At 35.9% G+C, this 19,624-nt stretch overlaps 1 protein-coding gene across 1 annotated transcript in view; it reads left to right on the plus strand.

Annotated features, from left to right (window-relative positions):
- dscama (Down syndrome cell adhesion molecule a) overlaps positions 1-19,624 on the plus strand; it is an 84,675-nt gene that overhangs the window by 4,247 nt on the left and 60,804 nt on the right. The window contains exons 2-3 of the mRNA XM_082158509.1: positions 10,222-10,539; positions 11,756-11,902. Coding sequence (XP_082014635.1) covers positions 10,222-10,539; positions 11,756-11,902 — 465 coding nt within the window. The remainder of the gene's footprint in view (positions 1-10,221; positions 10,540-11,755; positions 11,903-19,624) is intronic.

A 19,624-nucleotide genomic window follows, 5' to 3' on the forward strand; every position in this document is an offset into this window, starting at 1 on the left:
TCGCACAGACGGAGCCCAAAGTAGGTGCGATGTTGTTTTTGTAAACTGATGCTAGGGGCCAACTCTGACATACACTCAAATGGACACGAGTAAACAGCGCGGCGTAGAGCAAAGTGCCCAATCAGCTGTCGCTTTCCATGAGATGGTTTTTAAGAGAGCTTTTAGCTGAGTCCAGATCAAACAGACAAAAGTGTGTGGGCATATCCATTTGTTTTGCTCAACTGTACGCCTGGGTTTTTAAGACTGCAGCTGCACTGTGATGTGCATTGTGGAGAGAAATCAAGGCCTTGTTTACAGTCCTGAAAGCAAAGCAAACTGATATTGTTCTACAAATCATTTGATACGCATTAAAATCAACTTGGTTTCAGAACACTGTAGATTCATTGTTTTGTTCCTTGTTCCATAGTCATTGTTCCTGAACACGCATAGAATATTAAGTAAGGCAAACATATACTTGTTGTTTTTATATTATTATGGTTATTATATAGGCTATTCTTTAATTGTTTTCATTTTTAGAAAACAAAAACTAACCAAGATTTACTTTATTTATTAATAGTTTTTACAGATTTTTTAGACAGATTTCCATTTTTATTAGACATACTTTTGTATTTTTAGATTTTTTTAAAGAACATAATTTACTTTAATTATTAATATTTATTTTTGCGATTTATCTCACTTATTAGGGACAACCTTGTCCCCAAAATATAGGTACGTAAACCCTAACTTTCCATGATACACTGAAAAAAAAAAAGGTGTTTACTCTGAAACAGTTTTCACTCTGAAATTGCTAGTAAATTACACAAATAATTACACATAGATGGCAAGAAATTATGGAGTAGAAAGACTGATATAGTATTTTCTTTTAAAACGTACACCAACTTTCTTTGATTTATTTGTAAAAAAAACACAAAAACATAGCAGTTAAAAGGGATTTTATCAGATGTTTCATACTCTGTATTGGTGCTTTTTAATATTGTATAAGTAATAAAGTAACTAATTGGGAAGGTTAAATATGTGCCAGTAGTAAAGCACAATGTGTATTAGAAATAGATATAAACGTGTGGTGTGAGTTAGACTCTGTAGGACGGACACACACACACACACACACACACACACACACACACACACAGCGCCACACAGCTCCACTCAACCTAGTAGCTCTTTCTCCAGCATATCAGTAATTCCAGGAGTCGTTTGGCATAATGACATTTTGATGATCTGCTTGTACTAACTGTTTAGCTAGAAGTAAGGCTGATCAGTGTTCATATTTTCCATCAGCACAGCTTATTGTCAATCAGCAGGAAATATGCCTGACAGACGGGCCTGTGCTGGTGGACGTAATGTGTATTTATTTCCTGCTTTGATGACTTGGCAGAAAAAGCACTTGGTGTTTTACACTGATGAGGACTTTCAGGCTTTTTTTTTTTTTTTTTTTTAGTAAAGAAGCTTGATGACTTTAGCACAAACCACTGGGTTGCTCCATCCACTGTGATCTTAAATGAGACTGAGAGTTTTCCTTTGGTCTGTTGTTGTGAAAGAATAGAGTTGTAGAGGCTGTTTTTGGTGAGCCTTAATCTGTTAATAGGTGAAAAGGAGTGGATGTAGATCTTTCGATCTATCGATCTGTCTCATATCTTTTTCAGTGAGACTTTGTAATAACATTCATAAATTGCAAACATTCATAGAATATGTTAATTCTTAAATCATAATTTGGAAAATCATGAGTAATGTAGTATATATATGAAAATAGTTATGACTTGACTCAGGATTTCCAAATAATTATTATCTCCAGAGTTAAATTTTGGCTAAATGGCTGTAATGTACATCTTTTTAATAAAGTAAAAAAAAAAAAAAATGTTTAAGTGCATGTTAATACCTTAAGGAGACCTTAATGTAATGTGATTTCCATGTGATATTCGGTCACTAAAAAATATTTTATATTATTCATAAGGAATAATACTGGTTGGTTTTAATTCAGTTAAAGCACATTTTAGGTTACCTGATTTTTTTTATTTTTTATATATATATATATATATAGCATATGAAGTTTTAACCATTTATACCTAATATTTACATTACAAAATGGATGTTAAATATCATAAATGCCTATTGACCTAAATACAATCTGTATTGAATCATAATACATTTTTTACATAATCTCAAATATTCATATTAACAATCAACTATGGTTTTCCAATGAATGTGAATTAAATCTGAATATTGTAGGTGATGTTTCCCCCTCAATATATGGTGTTTATTGCCCTCTCAAAACTGTATTATGATTCCCTTCGGAGCATTCTTTTATTAAAAAAAATCTATTTTTATATTACTAAATTACTTAATTTTTTTTAAACTAAATTTTAAATGACTATTTTTATATTTTACATATTTATACAAAAAAGAATGAGGGAGAAAATGGGTTAAATCTGGTCCCCTGCAGTCCTGAATATGTGCTTACGTCCTTGATTTTTGTCCATGAGTTAACAAAGTCTGTTTGACCACTGAATGTGTCCATGAAGCAAAGCAGACGAAAGAGAAAAAAAATGGGCAGAATTTCAACACCCACAAATGTGTAACATTTACAGAGATCCCAGCAAATGTCTCATTGAAGCTGCTCTCGCCTCAGGTCTGTTCTGTTTCCACTGCATTCTCTATCGGCCCGTCCCCAGAAGTGATTATGCTAATTGCTGTTTGATCAGATGATTAAATTATAATTAGATTAATCCTGAGCACTAAATGTTCCGAATACATTTACATCTGCTTGGCTGCGTGAGTTTGCAGGGGCGCGAGCTTTCTGCGAGGAGAGGAGCTGACCTGAGACTCGCACCCAAATATTAGCACAGGCACATGTTTAGAAGAGGCCAGAAGCTGAGACATCGGGATACTGTAAACTGATGAACAAAACCAAACAATACAGAGTTACTGGAAGTTTTTAGACTAGTGGTGAACTAAGATTGATTTTTCAGTGGTTGATATCAATATATTTAGAGCCAGATGTACATGCACATGTAGGCCTATGTGTGTAATTAAATATACTGGATAATTATTTAACAATTCAGTATAAATATGTACTAAAATTGTTTAAATAACAGCTTTTTATATATGTACATGATATATTTAGTCAAATGAAAAAAAAAGACAATGCTAGCAGTATCTGATTTTGTTAAAAAAAAATCAATATTTTTGTCTATCATAATTCAGATCTGCCTTTTTTTCTTGGGCTTAATTTATTTTGGTTGTTGAAAATCTCTTATCTATAGAGTGGAAATTGTGGAATTGCTAATTACCTATCTTTGTTTTTAGTTTTTTTCACCACTGATGCTCCCATGGGGAATTTATCTGACCGATAAAGACAGTGTGAGTCCTCACTGTGGAGCTGCTATTGTTTTTTGGGTGCGAGTGTGTGTGTGTCCATGTGATAAACACAAGAAAATGAGTGTCCTGAGCAAGCCTGATACTCTATAAACAACAAAGGATTCAGAGGAAGTCCTACAACCTTTTAGCTATTTGGAAAAGGCTCTTGGCCTTCCATGTGGTCAAATTTGCTGACATTGCATTGGCTGCCGTTTTTGGAAGGAGGATTTTGGGTGATGCCGCAAATTATAAAAAAAAGAGCTAATGGGCTTTACCAGAAATCATGATTACTTTCTAGTCAGTTGCATGTGGTATTGGGGGGTGAGGGCCATTATAGAAAGAATTTGATTGAACAAAAATCTATGTAGTGCAGGATGAGTCATCAGTATTTTTGCACTGTTTTCCCTGAAGAGAAAGACTGTATATTTTAAATGCAAATTGACTAAAAGCTTAAATATACAGTAAGGGGAAATATCGATTCACATATGAATCACGATTCTATCTTCTACTGATTCACGAATGTCAAAAATAAATTTTCTAAAGTGTTACATCTCTTTAACTTCGCAGTACTATAAATATTTTTGACACGTTTGAGTGTTATTAATCACAGTAAGCCGTGAAAAAAAGATCCATGTGATTCCGTATTTAGATATCTTTCACAGCTTATTGCGCTTGCATGGTCAAACACACACACAAATGCACATTGTGTGAAGTTTTCATGTAAACACAGTCTGTTGTGATCGAAACGAATGTAAACAAATCAGATGTGTAAGTCTTTTAGATCCATGCATTCATTCTTAAAGGGACAGCAGCCTCATAAACTGTTGCCGTCTGTTTCATTCATTTTAATTAAAAAAATCACTCACTGCTTTTGACTTAATCACTTTTGTATCTTAAATATGAATCATTTTATATTTAATAGACTCAGTGTTTTATTTTTACATTTGATCATTCAAATTTTGTATTATATCTTACTAGCCAACATGTTAAGTAAACGTATACTGTGCCTGATAAACTTTGTTTATTTAATTTGTATATTTTTCTATTTTATTTGCCCTATTGTTTGTAATTTGCTTCTTTGTTCCTATTTTTAATAACAAAAATGAAATGAAATTGCTTTATTACAGAAGACTGCCAGTCATGTGTACAATGAGCTTAAATGGCATTTGTTTTATAATATTGGGTTAACTTTGACCACATTTAATTCAGTGGAATGTTTTTCTTCAAGACCTATTAAACCGTCTACCGCAGTCAAATAGGAAAAGCAACACAAAACAGTAAACTAAAACAAAAGCTGTATATATCGAATCGAAATTTGATTCAAAATCGAGAACCGATTTTTAATCCAATCGTGACCTCAAGAATCGATTTGAATCAAGTTGTGAAGTAGCAAAAGATTCTCACCCCTGATATACAGTGAAATATTTGTTACTTTTGTGTAGAGTTTATTTTGAAACCATTTTTGAAAAGTACATTTTACAAATAATTACAAAGAAATAAGTTACACATTAAATTAAATGTTACATTTTTAAGTAGAAATGCTGAAAATGTACCTGGCTGATAACTGGTACTGTAATGTACCTTTTCTTAAAAAGACATATTTTACTATATTAGAATATTTTTCACGTTTTTCAATAAATCAATAATTCGATTTGTTGCTTAAATAAGAATGCATGCATAGTTTTGTGAATCTCAGTGAGTTGTCGTATTGCACGTGTCTCCGGGATCCCAGCGTGAGCAGCCGAGACTGGTTCAGCTCGTCCTTTAGATTCAGACATCAGCGGCGGCGGCTCTCGTAATTGATGTAGATCCGCGGAGGCCGTTTGATCTCCTTCTCACCACCAGGGAGGGACGCTCTAAACGAACGTTTGCTCTGACATTATTCAGATGATATTCAAATCATCTCACTTAAGAGATAAAAAAAAAAAAAAAAAGAAGAAACGCAGAAACTTGACTTTTCCTGTGGGACTTGTGCTGCTCCCCCTTTCTTGGCATCTGGGGGATTTCTTCGGCTTTACATATTGGCAGTGAGCGGGGGTCTATTAACCCGGACACGGCTGGGCTGTGCTTAATATTCATGAGAGCAAATTGCAAACTGGTTAAATTGCGGTGCTCCGCTACAGCTCCCTGACGCCCGGCCCGCTGTAGCCCTGGGGCAGGGACAGGAATTCTGACTATCCCGGCTGCCGTTCCGGGCTCCCCCTGCACTCTCTGGCTTTCCGCACGCCCCTGCCTTAATTACCTCGAGCCCGTGACGTTCCGTCAAGGTTCCGCAGCCCGCAGGGAGGAACCACCCCTCCTGTTTGCTGCACAGACAACAGCGCAGACACAGTGGGCCTGCAGCCAACAGAGTGACCCATCCACCCACACCAGGGCCAAGATTTCATCCTCAGAGAGATTCAGATTTTATACTTTGCACTGTTTTAAGACATTCCAACATAATGTTTTTTATTGCACAAGCGAGTTATGCACAAGCAATTCGTCATGAAAATCAATGAATTATCCAAACAATAATTGATTTAAAAAACTGGTCCTTTAAAACCTGCACAGAGGCAACATATGTTTTTATGAATTAATCAGGAAAATATTTAAATCATCCAACAACCTTGGTTATTATATTGGTTGGTAACAGTTATTACTATGTAACAACTATTTTACTATGTAAAAATATATATGTTTTTTTTTCATGGATTGCCATGTTTTTGTTTTTTATCATTTATTTTCTGAATTATACATAGGCAGTTCATCATAAAAATACTAAAATCATTGAAAAATACATTGTATTTTATCAAATGTGCAGATTTAGTACCAGGTTATTCAGGGTATAAATTTGTGAACTTGGCACAATGGTAGTACCATGTGATTTTGGACATTTGTTTATTTTTGAGAATTATATATGTGCTCAGTTCATGATTGAAATATTAAAATCATCTAAACATATTAGATGTAGTTTTGGAATGGTCAGGGGCTATTTCACTTATGAAAACGTATAATGGTATTACCATGTTTAACATGTTTTTAGACCATTTTTGCATTATATAAGCAATTTATCATGATATTTTTCAAAGCTTCCAAAAAATATTTCAATTAGGCAAATGTATTCCATTAGTGTACAGTTACAACTTTTTGTAAGGGTTTAATGTGTCTGTCCTGATCATTTTGAACACAAACAGTCCTATCTCAGGTTTGTAAGGGTTAATACCAGAGGCGCCCATGCGGGTTTGCAGGGTAAATATCGATCGCACATCACATCACTTAAATAAATCGCCTGGCTAGTTTTGAAAAGAGTCTCGTGATGGCTGGTTACACACTATCAGTGGTCAAATGTTAATGTGTTTTCAAAAGACAAACCCATATTTCTGCTCATCCTAAATGCAACTGTCATTCTGCTCAAATGCTCCTCATTACAAACGCCCAGTCAGACCTGTCACACTCATTTAACTCATTTCTTTACTGAGAACTCGTTTTCTTCTTTTCTTTAGTAACTAAAAAAATATGAAAATGTATTTAAATTTTTCTTATCTAATGTGATCTTAAAATTACTCTATTTTTTTGCTGAAATTGAATGTACTATGAGGTAAATTCAGTTATATTAAATAGGTTTGATTTTTTTAAATAAACCTTTACTGTTAATTTAACAGTGAAATACTTATTTTTATCGCTATACTTTTTTAAAGTTTTGACTATCTTTTGTCTCATTTGTGGGTTCATCAATGAATAAGGCATTTATATAGCACTTTCATGTACTACATCATATCAGGGGGTCTCTCCTCAACCACCGTGTGTGTGTGTGTGTGTTTAATAATTTTAACATGTTTGAAACTACTCATGACTGATCAGATATATAGAACTCATTGTTAATATAGAATGTAGAACCTGTCTTATTTGGCCTGCATAAACAAATTTAAAGGGATAGTTCACCCAAAAATGAAAATCCAGTCATTAATTACTCACCCTCATGTCGTTCCAAACCCATAAGACTTTTGTTCATCTTCGGAACACAAATGAAGATCTTTTTAATGAAATCTGAGATTGACAGCTACGTAACTACCACTTTCAAGGCCCAGAAAGATAGTAAAGACATCATTAAAGTAATCCATGTGACTGCAGTGGTTTAACCTCAGTTTTATGAAGAGTGCTTTGTTTGCTCAAAATTTACCACTTTATTTATATAAATAAATTGATATCAATTTTATCATAAAATTGAGGTTAAACCACTGGAGTCACATGGATTACTTTAATGATGTCTTTACAACCTTTCCGTGGGTTGAACTGTCAATGGAAGGACAGAAAACTCTCAGATTTCATTAAAAAGATCTTCATTTGTGTTCCGAAGATGAATTAAAGTCTTACAGGTTTAGAACGACATGAGGGTGAGAAATTAATGACAGAATTTTCATTTTTGGGCACTGTTAAATGTTAACCCAGACCTTCATCTTAATCTCATAGATTGTTAAAGCAAAATGCACGCTTGCCTGACCACCATGCCCTGAGATCAGCTTGACTTTAAAATGGTCTCTGCCCTTGAGCTGTCACATGCTCACCCCATAAATATCACCCTGAGTCAAGCCCAGACAGGACCACAGAGGGACAGCGCGTTAGAGACTCTCTCAGCGGGAATTTACAATGATCGGCTCTGAAAGACAGAAACAAGCAGTGACAAAGAAAGCGCTCTGTCCGTTATTTCAGGCTGATAAGAATCGCTGTTAATCAAACAGCCTGAAGCACTTTCTAAAAAAGCCAGATTAATTATAAATTCATTCAATTCATATTTATAGAGTCGTGTCTGGCCGTTTCTATCGTTTAGATAATAGAGAGCAGAGCGATTCTGACTGCGTCGCGAAGCATGTGCTGGGTTTTACTATCTGAACTTGAATCAGATTGACAGACGCTGACCATGCAGATTTTTAAGGATGAAGAGTCCATCAATGCTTGAATCCAGAAGCTTACTGCATGATGTCTGTGGTAAATCAGATGAATCATTTCTGGATAACAGCTGCTGTCCTCTTTATTTTGTGTCTAATGGTTTCTTAAAGTGAAAATATTTTTGCCATAGCAGCATATTCTGAAAATATTACATTTTATTAGATATATAGAAATGTATATAATAAATATAGATATATCAAAAATAGGCCTACTAAAATGTAACATTTATTTATAAGAAATATTACATATAATAAGTCAAATAATTTTCACCTGATTGACTTTTTACTTATTATTTTTGTTATTTAAGTTTGTTTATTAAAATTATTTTTATAAAATTGTATACAGTGGCAGTGCATATAATATCTGTTAAAATGTTGCCATGTATCACTGTAGATTCTCAGTATTGACATAAAGTCTTTTAATATTTAATGCTTGTTCTTAAGATCCAAAGTTCTTTTGATCTTACACTGGTGCTTTGCTCTGGATTATCAATCGAAAGACCTTAGTGGGTTTTAATGTTTTGTGTACAAAAAAAAAGAAGTTCACAGTGTTGGATTATAAATGCGTTTAGGCTTTTGTGTTAAACGCTGAAAAAAGAGAAAGAGATACGCTTAACGCAATATAGATAATAGATATGAAATGTTAAATTTGATATGCGTCTCTCTTTGTTTAAAAAAAAACTCACTGACTTTTAAAAAGGATGCTGCGACGTTGATGAATTGTGTTGTAACTTTACCTGTTTTTCAAGCAAGTAGATTTTTGACCACAACTAAAGTCAAATGGATAAGAAATATGCTTTTTCTTTCTTTTTAAATTTTTTTCCCCCTGGTGATTCCACTATTCCATCTATTTCCATTAATCTGTGTTTTTCATCTTAGGGAATCAACTAGAGTATGGGTATAAATATTTTATTTTTTATGTGCTTTTGGACAATAGTAGCTTTTCCATGGCCTAAAACTGAGCTCCATTATCTATAAAATACTCCAGGGCACTGAAATTGTGTTTTGTTCCCAGTATGTCCGTCTGTTATTTAAGAATAAGTTACATGTGAACAAATCAATTCAAATCCATTAGGGCTTTATTGGCATAACTGTGTTGTCGTATTGCCAAAGCAATGGCCATTAAAAATATAATAAATTATTGTGTTAAAACATGAAGAATGATATATTTTCAATGAAATCTTCCTCTTTTAAAAGCCCAAGTGGAGAAATTGCTCACTAAGCTGTTATTTAGCTCAATTTGGCATATTTCTGGTACAATCTGTGTTTAATTTGAAAGATTTAAAGGGATAGTTCACCCAAAAATGAAAATGTTGCCATCATTTACTCACCCTCAAGTTGTTCCAGTTTCTTTCTTCCGTTGAACACAAAAGAAGATATTTTGAAGAATGTCGGTAATCAAACACGTTGACGTAGCCCTTAACTTCCATAGTTGGAAAAAAATACTATGGAAGTCAATGGGGCCCATCAACTGTCTGGTTACCGACATTCTTCAAAATATCTTCTTTTGTGTTCAGTAGAAGAAAGAAACTCATTCAGGTTTGAAACAACTTGAGGGTGAGTAAATGATGACAGAATTTTCATTTTTGGGTGAACTATCCCTTTAAGACTTGGTCAGTAAGCTTTCTGTTTAGAGTTACCTGAAACAGCGCAATCCATTTGAGCTCCAAATCTGAGAGGTTTTTGTCTATGCAAGCATGACTCTGGATCTTGAATCTAATGGACCATAGTGACTAAAAAGTGCCAAAACTAACTGTTTTAATATATTTATGAGCTGTTAAAGTAATGCGTCCCTGGAGATGTGAAGACCAGCTGTGACAAACAAGCTGTTAGTACTTTCAAACAGAGAGTAAGAACCTTATGTTCTGATTAACTCTAAAAATGGTTCAGACTGCATGAACAGTTCAGACACTAACCGCATGTCCTCTATTGTCTCCTGCAGTTCTCAGTGAAGACCTACATTCCAGCTTGTATTTTGTCAATGCATCTCTGCAAGAGGTAGTGTTCGCCAGCACCACGGGGACTCTGGTTCCCTGTCCTGCAGCCGCGGTGCCGCCTGCTACCCTGCGCTGGTATCTGGCCACCGGCGAGGAGAGCTACAACGTCCCAGGGATCCGCCATGTCCACCCAAACGGCACTCTCCAGATCTTCCACTTTCCTCCGTCCAGCTTTAGCAAAGTGATCCATGACAACACTTACTATTGCACAGCGGAAAATCCTTCAGGGAAAATTAGAAGCCAAGATGTTCATATTAAGGCCGGTAAGTGTTTAAAGATCATATAGATTGTTGCAAATGTTTTAAAGACACAAAAAGATTTGAAGGTATTGTGGATTTTAGTAGATGTCTATTTGCTTTGAGGCTAATCTATATGCCAGTGTACTCCTAAATGTTGACAAAACTCATTATTTTAGATATACACAATTGAAATTTACTGTCTTTTCTGGGAAAATAGACCAAAAATATTGATGACTCATCCTGTACCACACACATTTTTTTCAAATCAAATTATCTTTAGAATAAGAATGTCCCTGTACCTAACTAGCTTGTAGCAAATCATTGCTCATAAAACAATACAATTAATTTATGCTTAAAATGTATATATAGTTTTTGCATGCAGATTTTTAAAAGTAAATTTCACATATGGAATTAAAGGGATAGTTCACCCAAAAATAAAAATTCTATCATCACTCTCAAGTTGTTCCAAACCTGTATGAATTTCTTTCTTCTGCTGAAAACAAAAGAAGATATTTTGAAGAATGTCAGTAAACAAACAGTTGATGATGACAAATGATGACATTTGATACCCATTTTTGGGTGAACTATCCCTTTAAGTAAACTCTACTTAATTAAGTTAATTAAATTAACAAAGAAAATAAGTAACTTTAACTTGGCCAGTAAAAGTTTGTTGAGTAATTTCTATAGTTGAAGCAAAAAATCAACCTTATTAATTATGCATGCCCAAGTGCATGATGGGAACACCAGTATCAGAAAAGTTGAGTAGGTTTTACTTAATTTTATTACGTTGATATGTACGCTTTCATTTCTACAAGCTTGAATTGAGTACTAATGTAGAATTTCCTCTTTTTTTCCTCTTAGGAAACTTTACAGTATCTTGTTTTTAAGGCCAAATGTGTAATTTCTGCAAATAATAAAATGAAATAGCAAAAATAATGTCTGTTTTCAAACAGGTTTCCCTCTCCCCATCTGTTACTGGTCAGACAAACAGATAGTCCTGCCCTAAACTCACGCCATTGGTTGAGCCAGTGTTGCTATGTTGGGCTGGTCGGATTCTCATACAAAAAGACCAATGATTTGATAGTACCATGGTGTTTAACTTTTTACATTTTGGTAATAGACTAATTGCCTCTGCATATTTATCTAGAAGAAAGAAACATTTCAGATTTAAGGATTTTTACATATTTTATCAGTTTTTTTTATTTATTTTAAACCAGTGACACAAGCTCTTTCTCTCTAGTTTTACGAGAGCCCTATACGGTCCGTGTGGCGGACCACACCGCGATGAGAGGCAGCGTAGCGGTCTTCAAGTGCATTATTCCTTCCTCAGTGGAGAACTACATCACTGTTGTGTCATGGGAGAGAGACACCGTACCACTCGTCTCAGGTAGGACACTGGACACATATCTGCATACTTTGAGCTTGAACTTCTAAGGATGCAGTGTTATCTTATTTTAAAGGAATAGTTCACCAGTGTCATCTTATGCTGTTCCAAAGTGGTTTGCCTCTGTGTCCGCTCGTTTCTATATAATGAAAGTAAATGGGGACTCAAATGTCATTGACGTCAATGCTGCCATATTTGATTTGAGGGCAACATTCCCAGAGTTATTGTGGTGCATTCATGAGTATAGTGCATGAGTCATATAAACCTTTTATGATACTTTCATCGTGCTTTTTTGAACCTTGACAGATCTAGTTGCCAATCACTTTCAACATACTGACCTGGACACTTTTCAAACATTCACTTCAAAATAGTTAAACAGATTTGCAACATGAAGCTAAGTAAATGACAACATTTTGAGGTGAACTATTCCTGTGATTTGAAAATATATACAGGCATCTCTAAGTGCAGTTTTAATGTTCCTAAACAAGTTTCAGCCAATTACAGTCCTTAGCCCTCGCTTCTTCTTTTTTCTTCTTCTTTTTTTTTTTGGTTCCCCATCAGTTTAACAACCTCAACCCTGCTCTTGCAAACACATCCACATCTTTAAGTCATTTCTTGTCCTGTTGGTGACAACGTGAGATTTATTAGTCTCTAACTTGGCATGCTGTCACAGTAACGCTCTTATAAAGAGCTCCTCTCTCGGCTCACGGCTGTCTAATCCTGAAGAAGTGGACGGTGGCAGTCGTGTCACCGAGATTCACTGTACTGACCTACTTCCCTTCCAGACGCAGCGCGGTTTTGAAAATCCGTATCAGCTAAATGGAACACTTGTCTACACAACTGTTTCCTTCCCTCAGGGCTGTCGGCTCGTTTTATGGGGCATTTAGCAAATTCAATAAAGAATCAAAAGTCGTTTAGGCTGGGGAGCGAGCGGGGACATTTTCCATAGATGTGTAGCATTTTTCTGTACGGGTAAAAGATACCAATGAGATATATGAATCTTTTATTCATCTTTAGGGAGTAATGTGACAAATGTTCGCCTGCAGACTTTAAATTCTTCAAACATCTCACGTCTAATGCTCAATCTCAATTTGTGTGCACATTATATTCCTATATGAACGTCGGAGCCCAAGATGGGTGTGTTTTAACATAGAAAAGAGAAAATGTGCAATGAATCTGACAGATGTCTGTCTTTTAATAGCGGCTGTCACAAAACATTAGCTTGCCGCTTGTCTGTGCGTGTTTTCCATGCTAAATATTTTATTGGTAAAGCAATATTCCTGCAAACAAACACAGTTTAAACACAGTTCACTGCATGTGGAACACTTTCACCTTTACACAGAGGCTTATAAGGGCATTTTGGAGGTGTGTGTGTGTGTGTGTGTGTGTATGTGTGTGTGCGTGTGCGCGTAATGTACTGTACGTTTGCTGATGGCCCCTCTAAAATTTTCTAAAACCTATTCTTCTGCGATATGCTATAAATAAATAAGCTTTCTAAGTGACCTCATGTAAGTAAGAATAAAGCTATACTTTTTTGTTATAAAATATTCATTTATATCTTTATTTCTTTCTGGTGCATTTGGACTCCATCAAGCAATGAAAAGTTTTTGTTTTCAACTGTTAGAGTTCCAGTCTTTAAATATTGCTCGGTTCCTCTTTAAATGTAGATGAATGGTATGTCTGCCATTTTATTATGTGCGAAGTGAACACTGCAAGTCTGTCCACTTAGAAAACCATTAGCCCTCCTATTTTTAATAAGTCAGAAGATCTGAGGTCTATACGTCCATAGTATAAAAACTGTGAGAGGAATTACGGTTGTAAACCCCCACTAAAGGTACAGTATGTAATAATAACAGCTAGTGGTTGAAATTGGTACTGCAGACCAAATTCGAAATATTGGAGAGAGTTGTTTCCCCCGCCACGTTTTCCTCAGACTCGACACTCACGCGGGTTGCCAGATTGAGGACGCACAACAGGAACGAGCACAATTGACAATGGAAGGCGACGAGCCTTACTCTGTAAGTTGATGAGTTGATTTATCCACGTTTTAATATGCCTCGGGTCATATAGCTTTTTAGATAGTCGAGTCGAATCTGTGATCTCTGACCCAGTTCGTTTCCTGGCTTTCATGATTGTAATACGCTGTTTTCTGCCAACTGGCAACCTAGAGTGTCGGAATACTATTGAGTAAATTGGCAGTGGGTGGGATCACATAGACCAAAACAGAAACAGACATTCCGACACGGAACACACATTTCTGATTAGAATAACTGGCTGTAGCATTGTTATTTTTTTCCTGGTGAAAAATATGTAAACTTGACATGTTTCCTAAATCTCTGCAAATATAGTATGGTATTTATATGCTTTAGTACAGTCAAAACAATACATTCAGTACCTTTAGTGCAAAATATTGGCAATAGTAATAGTGATCATTGCCTTAGCAGGCACTTCTAACTGGGGTTTTATGGCTGAAGTATATTTAGTATTATTTGCTATTGCTCAGGTGTTTTAGCCGCAGGGGATTGTGGGTAGATCTGGATGCAGGCGGCTGTGTTATGCAGTGGTGAGCCACAGAACAAACCGCTACAGGCACTTTAGAGAGTCCTTAGCATTCCGCACACATGCCTCGCACTGAGACCTCTGGCCAGAACAACCACTAAAGAGAGAGAGCACCAGTGAGACAGACCCTTTCTATTCCGTTTTTCCCCTCTTTCTCATTCAACCCTGCTCATATTCCGCAGTGAGAAAATGCATTTCAGTGCAGACAAATTTGGCGAACATATGAAAATACATTCTATCTACTCACTCGGAGAAGCTTACACGTATTGATGGAGAATAAATGCTGTAAAGACTGCCAGTTTTGCCATTTCTTTCCGAGTGAGCAAATCCCACCTCAGGCTTGCTGTGCGTCAACCGAAGCTGGTGGCATTCTGGAGAATTTCCTTTCCATGTTTTCCCGATGTGGTGTTGACATTTTGAAAACCATTGAGCAGCAAGCTGACCATTTTCTGAACACCACATTTGGCGCCCATCGTGCGGCAAAGCACACATTTAACCCAGCACCCATTTAATGGACTGAATCTAACAAGGCCCAGCAGTAACGAATAGATTCATTTGCGCTAATCTGCTTCATAAATACCCATAAATGCTCAATATTTCAAGATCGTTTAGCCGGTGGGGCCGAGAGCAATCAATACATTCCTACATTTTTACTATTATGAAAAGGAGAACACAAATCTGACCCTGTATAGTTAAAACATTTCCATACTTGAAACTGAAAGAAAAAGGTTGCGTAGCATTCAAAACAATGGGATAGGAGTGCTTATGTTTTTAACTGGTCCCACTGCGGCTTTTTTCCTCCAAGCTGGGTGAGGCTGCAGCTCTCGCCTCTGCAGTCGATGTTTCCGTGTATGACAGGCAGGATTGGGGGCTCTTGTCCTCAGTTTTCCCTGTGATTGGTTGAAGTATTGTTATCTAGAGAAAAATGGGTCAACCAGCCCACCAAGGACAGCATGTGTAAACAGGCAAACCAGAGAGAAAGTGGCTCTGGGATGGTGCCTCTTCAGCCAAACTGTTTTAAAACCTTTTCTATACATCAGTGCTCAGTGAGCAGAATTCCCAGAATTCCCAACCCTCTCTGAATCCCTGTGCCTTTTCCACTCTGACAGAGACAAGCGAAGCTTAGACGGATAAATAAAAGGGATACTCTGAAAAGGAGAAGAAGAAAATCAATATTGGTGTGCATTAATCATTCTGCGGGTACCAGAGAGAATTATGGGTACACAGAGGGAGAGATTCATGTGTGCTTTTGCATAGCAAATGTTCTCAAGGCTCACTGGTTTTCTCAGGCATCTGGTTAGAGTGATTTTAAGGAGTTTGGTATCGTTTCTTGATTTTTAAATTATGTTAATACTGATTGTTGAAATATTTCTGATCAGTGAACTGATGCAATTCTTTGTTGTTTCAGAAATGGGGCTTCATAAAATGCGATCAGCCCATGATGGTGATTTTTAAAGTCAATGTTAAAATGGGCTCTGTTAACTTTCTTAAAGGTTAAGATTAAGCTAGGATTAGGCCTTAGTTCAATTATAAATCTGCCTTAGAAAAAAAAAAACATTGCTGTTGTGCATCTTGAGATAAAACAATGGCACTGACATATTTTAAGATATATCAGTGTATGTTGCTTTCAGTTAAAACAGCTCAAACATGCATTTTAGCCTGGGACTAGGCTTAAGCCTTGTCTGTGAAACTGGGGGTAAGTGTGATTTGGCAATGAAAGTTTCCCAAACATTCTTTAACAAGGCAATGTTTCATAGCATTACAGAGCAGCAATGTTTACACTCTTTGGTGGAATCAACAAAAAAATTACAGAAACCATTTTTGCCTTTTTGCCTGTTGTCACCAAGCCCTTTTATTTTTTTAAACCTCTCATGACCAGTCTCCATTTTTAAATAAATTTGCAACAGATAAAATCATGTCCAAACCCTATGTAGTCAGTTTATTCTTGGTCTACTGAACGATCTTATACTGAATCCAGTTTCTGATTTCAGAATCAATTAAATTGCTCATATCATATGATGGTGTTCATTACAGTTCTTCCCACATAGATGATTAAACCTCAGCCTCAGACTGGATCATATCCATCTTAGAAAATGCATCATAAAAATAACATTTATTTCCCTAAAGACTTAAATTGGAATGTAAAAGTTGTCCCCCAATCTGGCTAATTATGATGATGTTATAATCTTAATTTGACCTTTGACTCCTTGTTCTGTATCCTGCATCTGCAAATCGGTTTCCCCACAGCAACAGCTAATCACTCTTGAGGACCGTGTCCATGAGCCCTTATCGTCGGCGGACAGCTGCTGCAGTGTGTTTGAATGGAGGCGACGTTTGTTCAGCGTTCATTGTGCTCATGACCACAGCCCCCTTACACACTGCTTCCCTGCTATTGTTTACTGAGAGAAAAGGGAAAAAACCTGGCAGGAGCTTTCATGATAATCTTTGAAATGTTCGTGAATAGGAGAAGAGGGTGAAACGCTCGGTAAAGGAAGAGTAAAACGCTCAAGGTTGTTTGCATTGCAAGACTGCACAACGCTGTTTGAAACAAACAAAGCTAGCAGCTAACAGCTACAAGGACTTAGTTGATGTTGATATTGCGTATAACTCTGCTGTTCACGTTTGATGTGTTTACTTACTGATTTATGAATCAGTTCACTCAACTATTTAATGTCCTATAGAGCTAGATCTGAGGTTGTTGTTGTTTTTTTTACTATGTGTGGACTTGATAACCTACCTTAGGATGATTTTAGGTGTTGTATTAGCCTTGTCAATATCAAGGAGTGTTTACTGTCTTCTTTTAGGCAAAAGCAAGAAAAAAAAAAAAAAATCATTACAAAATTACATAGGCTATAGCATAAGACAGAACTGTATTTTGCGACGAGGATAAAACTTCCGTAGTCCTCAATAAATAGAAGTGTTGTTGCTAGGGTTCTCCGCTGCTAGCTACGCAGGTAAATGATTGGCTGAAACGTTGCATGCCTCTTCTATTTGTAGCCAGTAAAATCTCCTGCGCCTTTTTTTTTTGTAAATTGCCTGGAGAAATTGAACAAAATAACTGAAAGGGGAGAGGGGGGAGTTGCGTTTCATCTAATTGAGAGCTTCATATTATCTGTGCAGAGAAGATAAGCCCTGTTCTCTTAACAGTTATTACTCACTCTGTTTGTAAGTATGTTTCATCCTTTCTATTGCACTCTGAGGTTTCAGGCCTGCTGTCTCTCTTCCTCCCGCTGTAAAGCTTTGCCGCTAGTGCAGCTGCTCAAACATGCAAACTCCAAAATGGAGGCCAAATCATGTGACTGTGAGCAGCCATTTTCTGTATGACTGCGCAGTCAAGTTTAAGTCCAGACAAAGCTGTTCATTTACACTGCTGAACGAATGTTTTTTGGGGAAAAATATAGATTTATTGTTTAATATTGACATTCTAACAGACAGACGTGCATAAAACAATGATATGTTTGCAATAGATGTTTTGCTGTTTCTCTATGCGTTCACAGATGATGGACACCGCAATGCAATTATTTTTCTTTAAATTCTTGATTTAAAGCTACCTAATTTTGTGTTTACAAAGAATAAAATTACCAATGAGGTTAGACAAATTTAAATTATATTCTCTGAAAACAATATTACATATTACACAATTTTAAAATTGAACTAAAAAAAAAAAAAATAATAAAAAAAAATATATATATATAGTAGTAGTAATAAAATATATTTACTGGCAAACAAATTTTTTTTGCAATGTGGCTTTAGCCAGAGGCATCAGACACCAGTTTCTTTCCACATAAATGACTCCTGATATGAATATTGTGAACATATGGTGAATTATTTATGAATGACGAACCCCAGATGCCGCACTTGTTAAAATGTGTTAAAATGTATAAATGCATTCTCATCTGAACCTGGATTTATAATTGATGACATCTGAGAAGTCATTTTAAAGCTTTGGCTCAAGTAGTTTTTGAGACAATGTGTGTCTATTGCACAAATTAAACCACCTGTGAGGTCTGTCTGTCTGTCTGTCTGTCTGTCTGTCTGTCTGTCGGTCTGTCTGTCTGTCGGTCTGTCTCTGTCGGTCTGTATATATCTTTTTTGTCTTAGTTGTGATGTATAAATTGTGCTGTGACTTTGCACCTGTCGTTCAAGTAAGGGTTTGAGCGAGTCAGCATCTAGACACTGGACAAACACTGGTGAGTGATGGGCACACACGTCAAACATCTTGTGTTACTGTTGTCTCTGCTCATTTTTGCCTGGTCCTCTGTGTGGGGTGCATTGAGCAGATGGGTCTCAGCAGATTAGATGGACAGATGAGTGGAAGTAGGGTGGTTGGGGGAGGGGTGACCTCAACACGCTGACCCTTGAGATGTAAGATTTAGAGGAAAAGAGAAGACATTGCATCAACAAGGTTGTGTACAGAGAAGTAGGGCCATTACGTTCCTCTTTTTTGATTTTGATTTTGATTAAGAACATTGCCCCCCAAATTCTCATTACTGTAATGTGTCTGGAAATTTTATTTAGAGTTAAAAAAAAAAAAAAACATTCTTATTACTTATTCTTATTATGGTGACTCTCCTCATTGTAATATAAAGTATGTAACACTTTACAATAATGTTTTATTTGTTCACATTGGTAATGTATTAACTAACCATGAGCAATACATTTGTTACTGTATTTGTTAATCATAGCATTAGTTAATAAAAAATACAGCTGCTCATTGTTTGTTCATGTTACTTTACAGTGCAACCAATTTTAACAAATACAACTTTTGATTTTAATTATGTATTAGTAAATGTTGAAATGAACATTAACAAAGATTTATAAATGCTGTAGAAGTGTTTTTCATTATTAGTCCATGCAAATGTAGTTTATTGTACCTTATTGTAAAGTAACGATAAATTCCCCTTAGAGTAGTTAATTTTTTGGTCATGTTTTAATTGCATAGGGCCAAGTAATCAAGTTTGTGTCTATGTGTATCATAATAATTATATAATTATAAATATCACGTGTTTAAATATCACATATTGTTTCCATATGTGTTATATCATGTTATGTGTATATAACTCTTATATTATACATTAATATAATATTTACATTAAATATAGTTGATAGTTTTGTGTATTTTTTATGTTTTTGCATTACGGCAATGAGAAAATAATGGGAAAAAAT

The sequence above is a fragment of the Leuciscus leuciscus genome (assembly GCF_965113295.1).
Source record: "Leuciscus leuciscus genome assembly, chromosome: 24".
NCBI classification, from domain to species: Eukaryota; Metazoa; Chordata; class Actinopteri; order Cypriniformes; family Leuciscidae; genus Leuciscus; species Leuciscus leuciscus.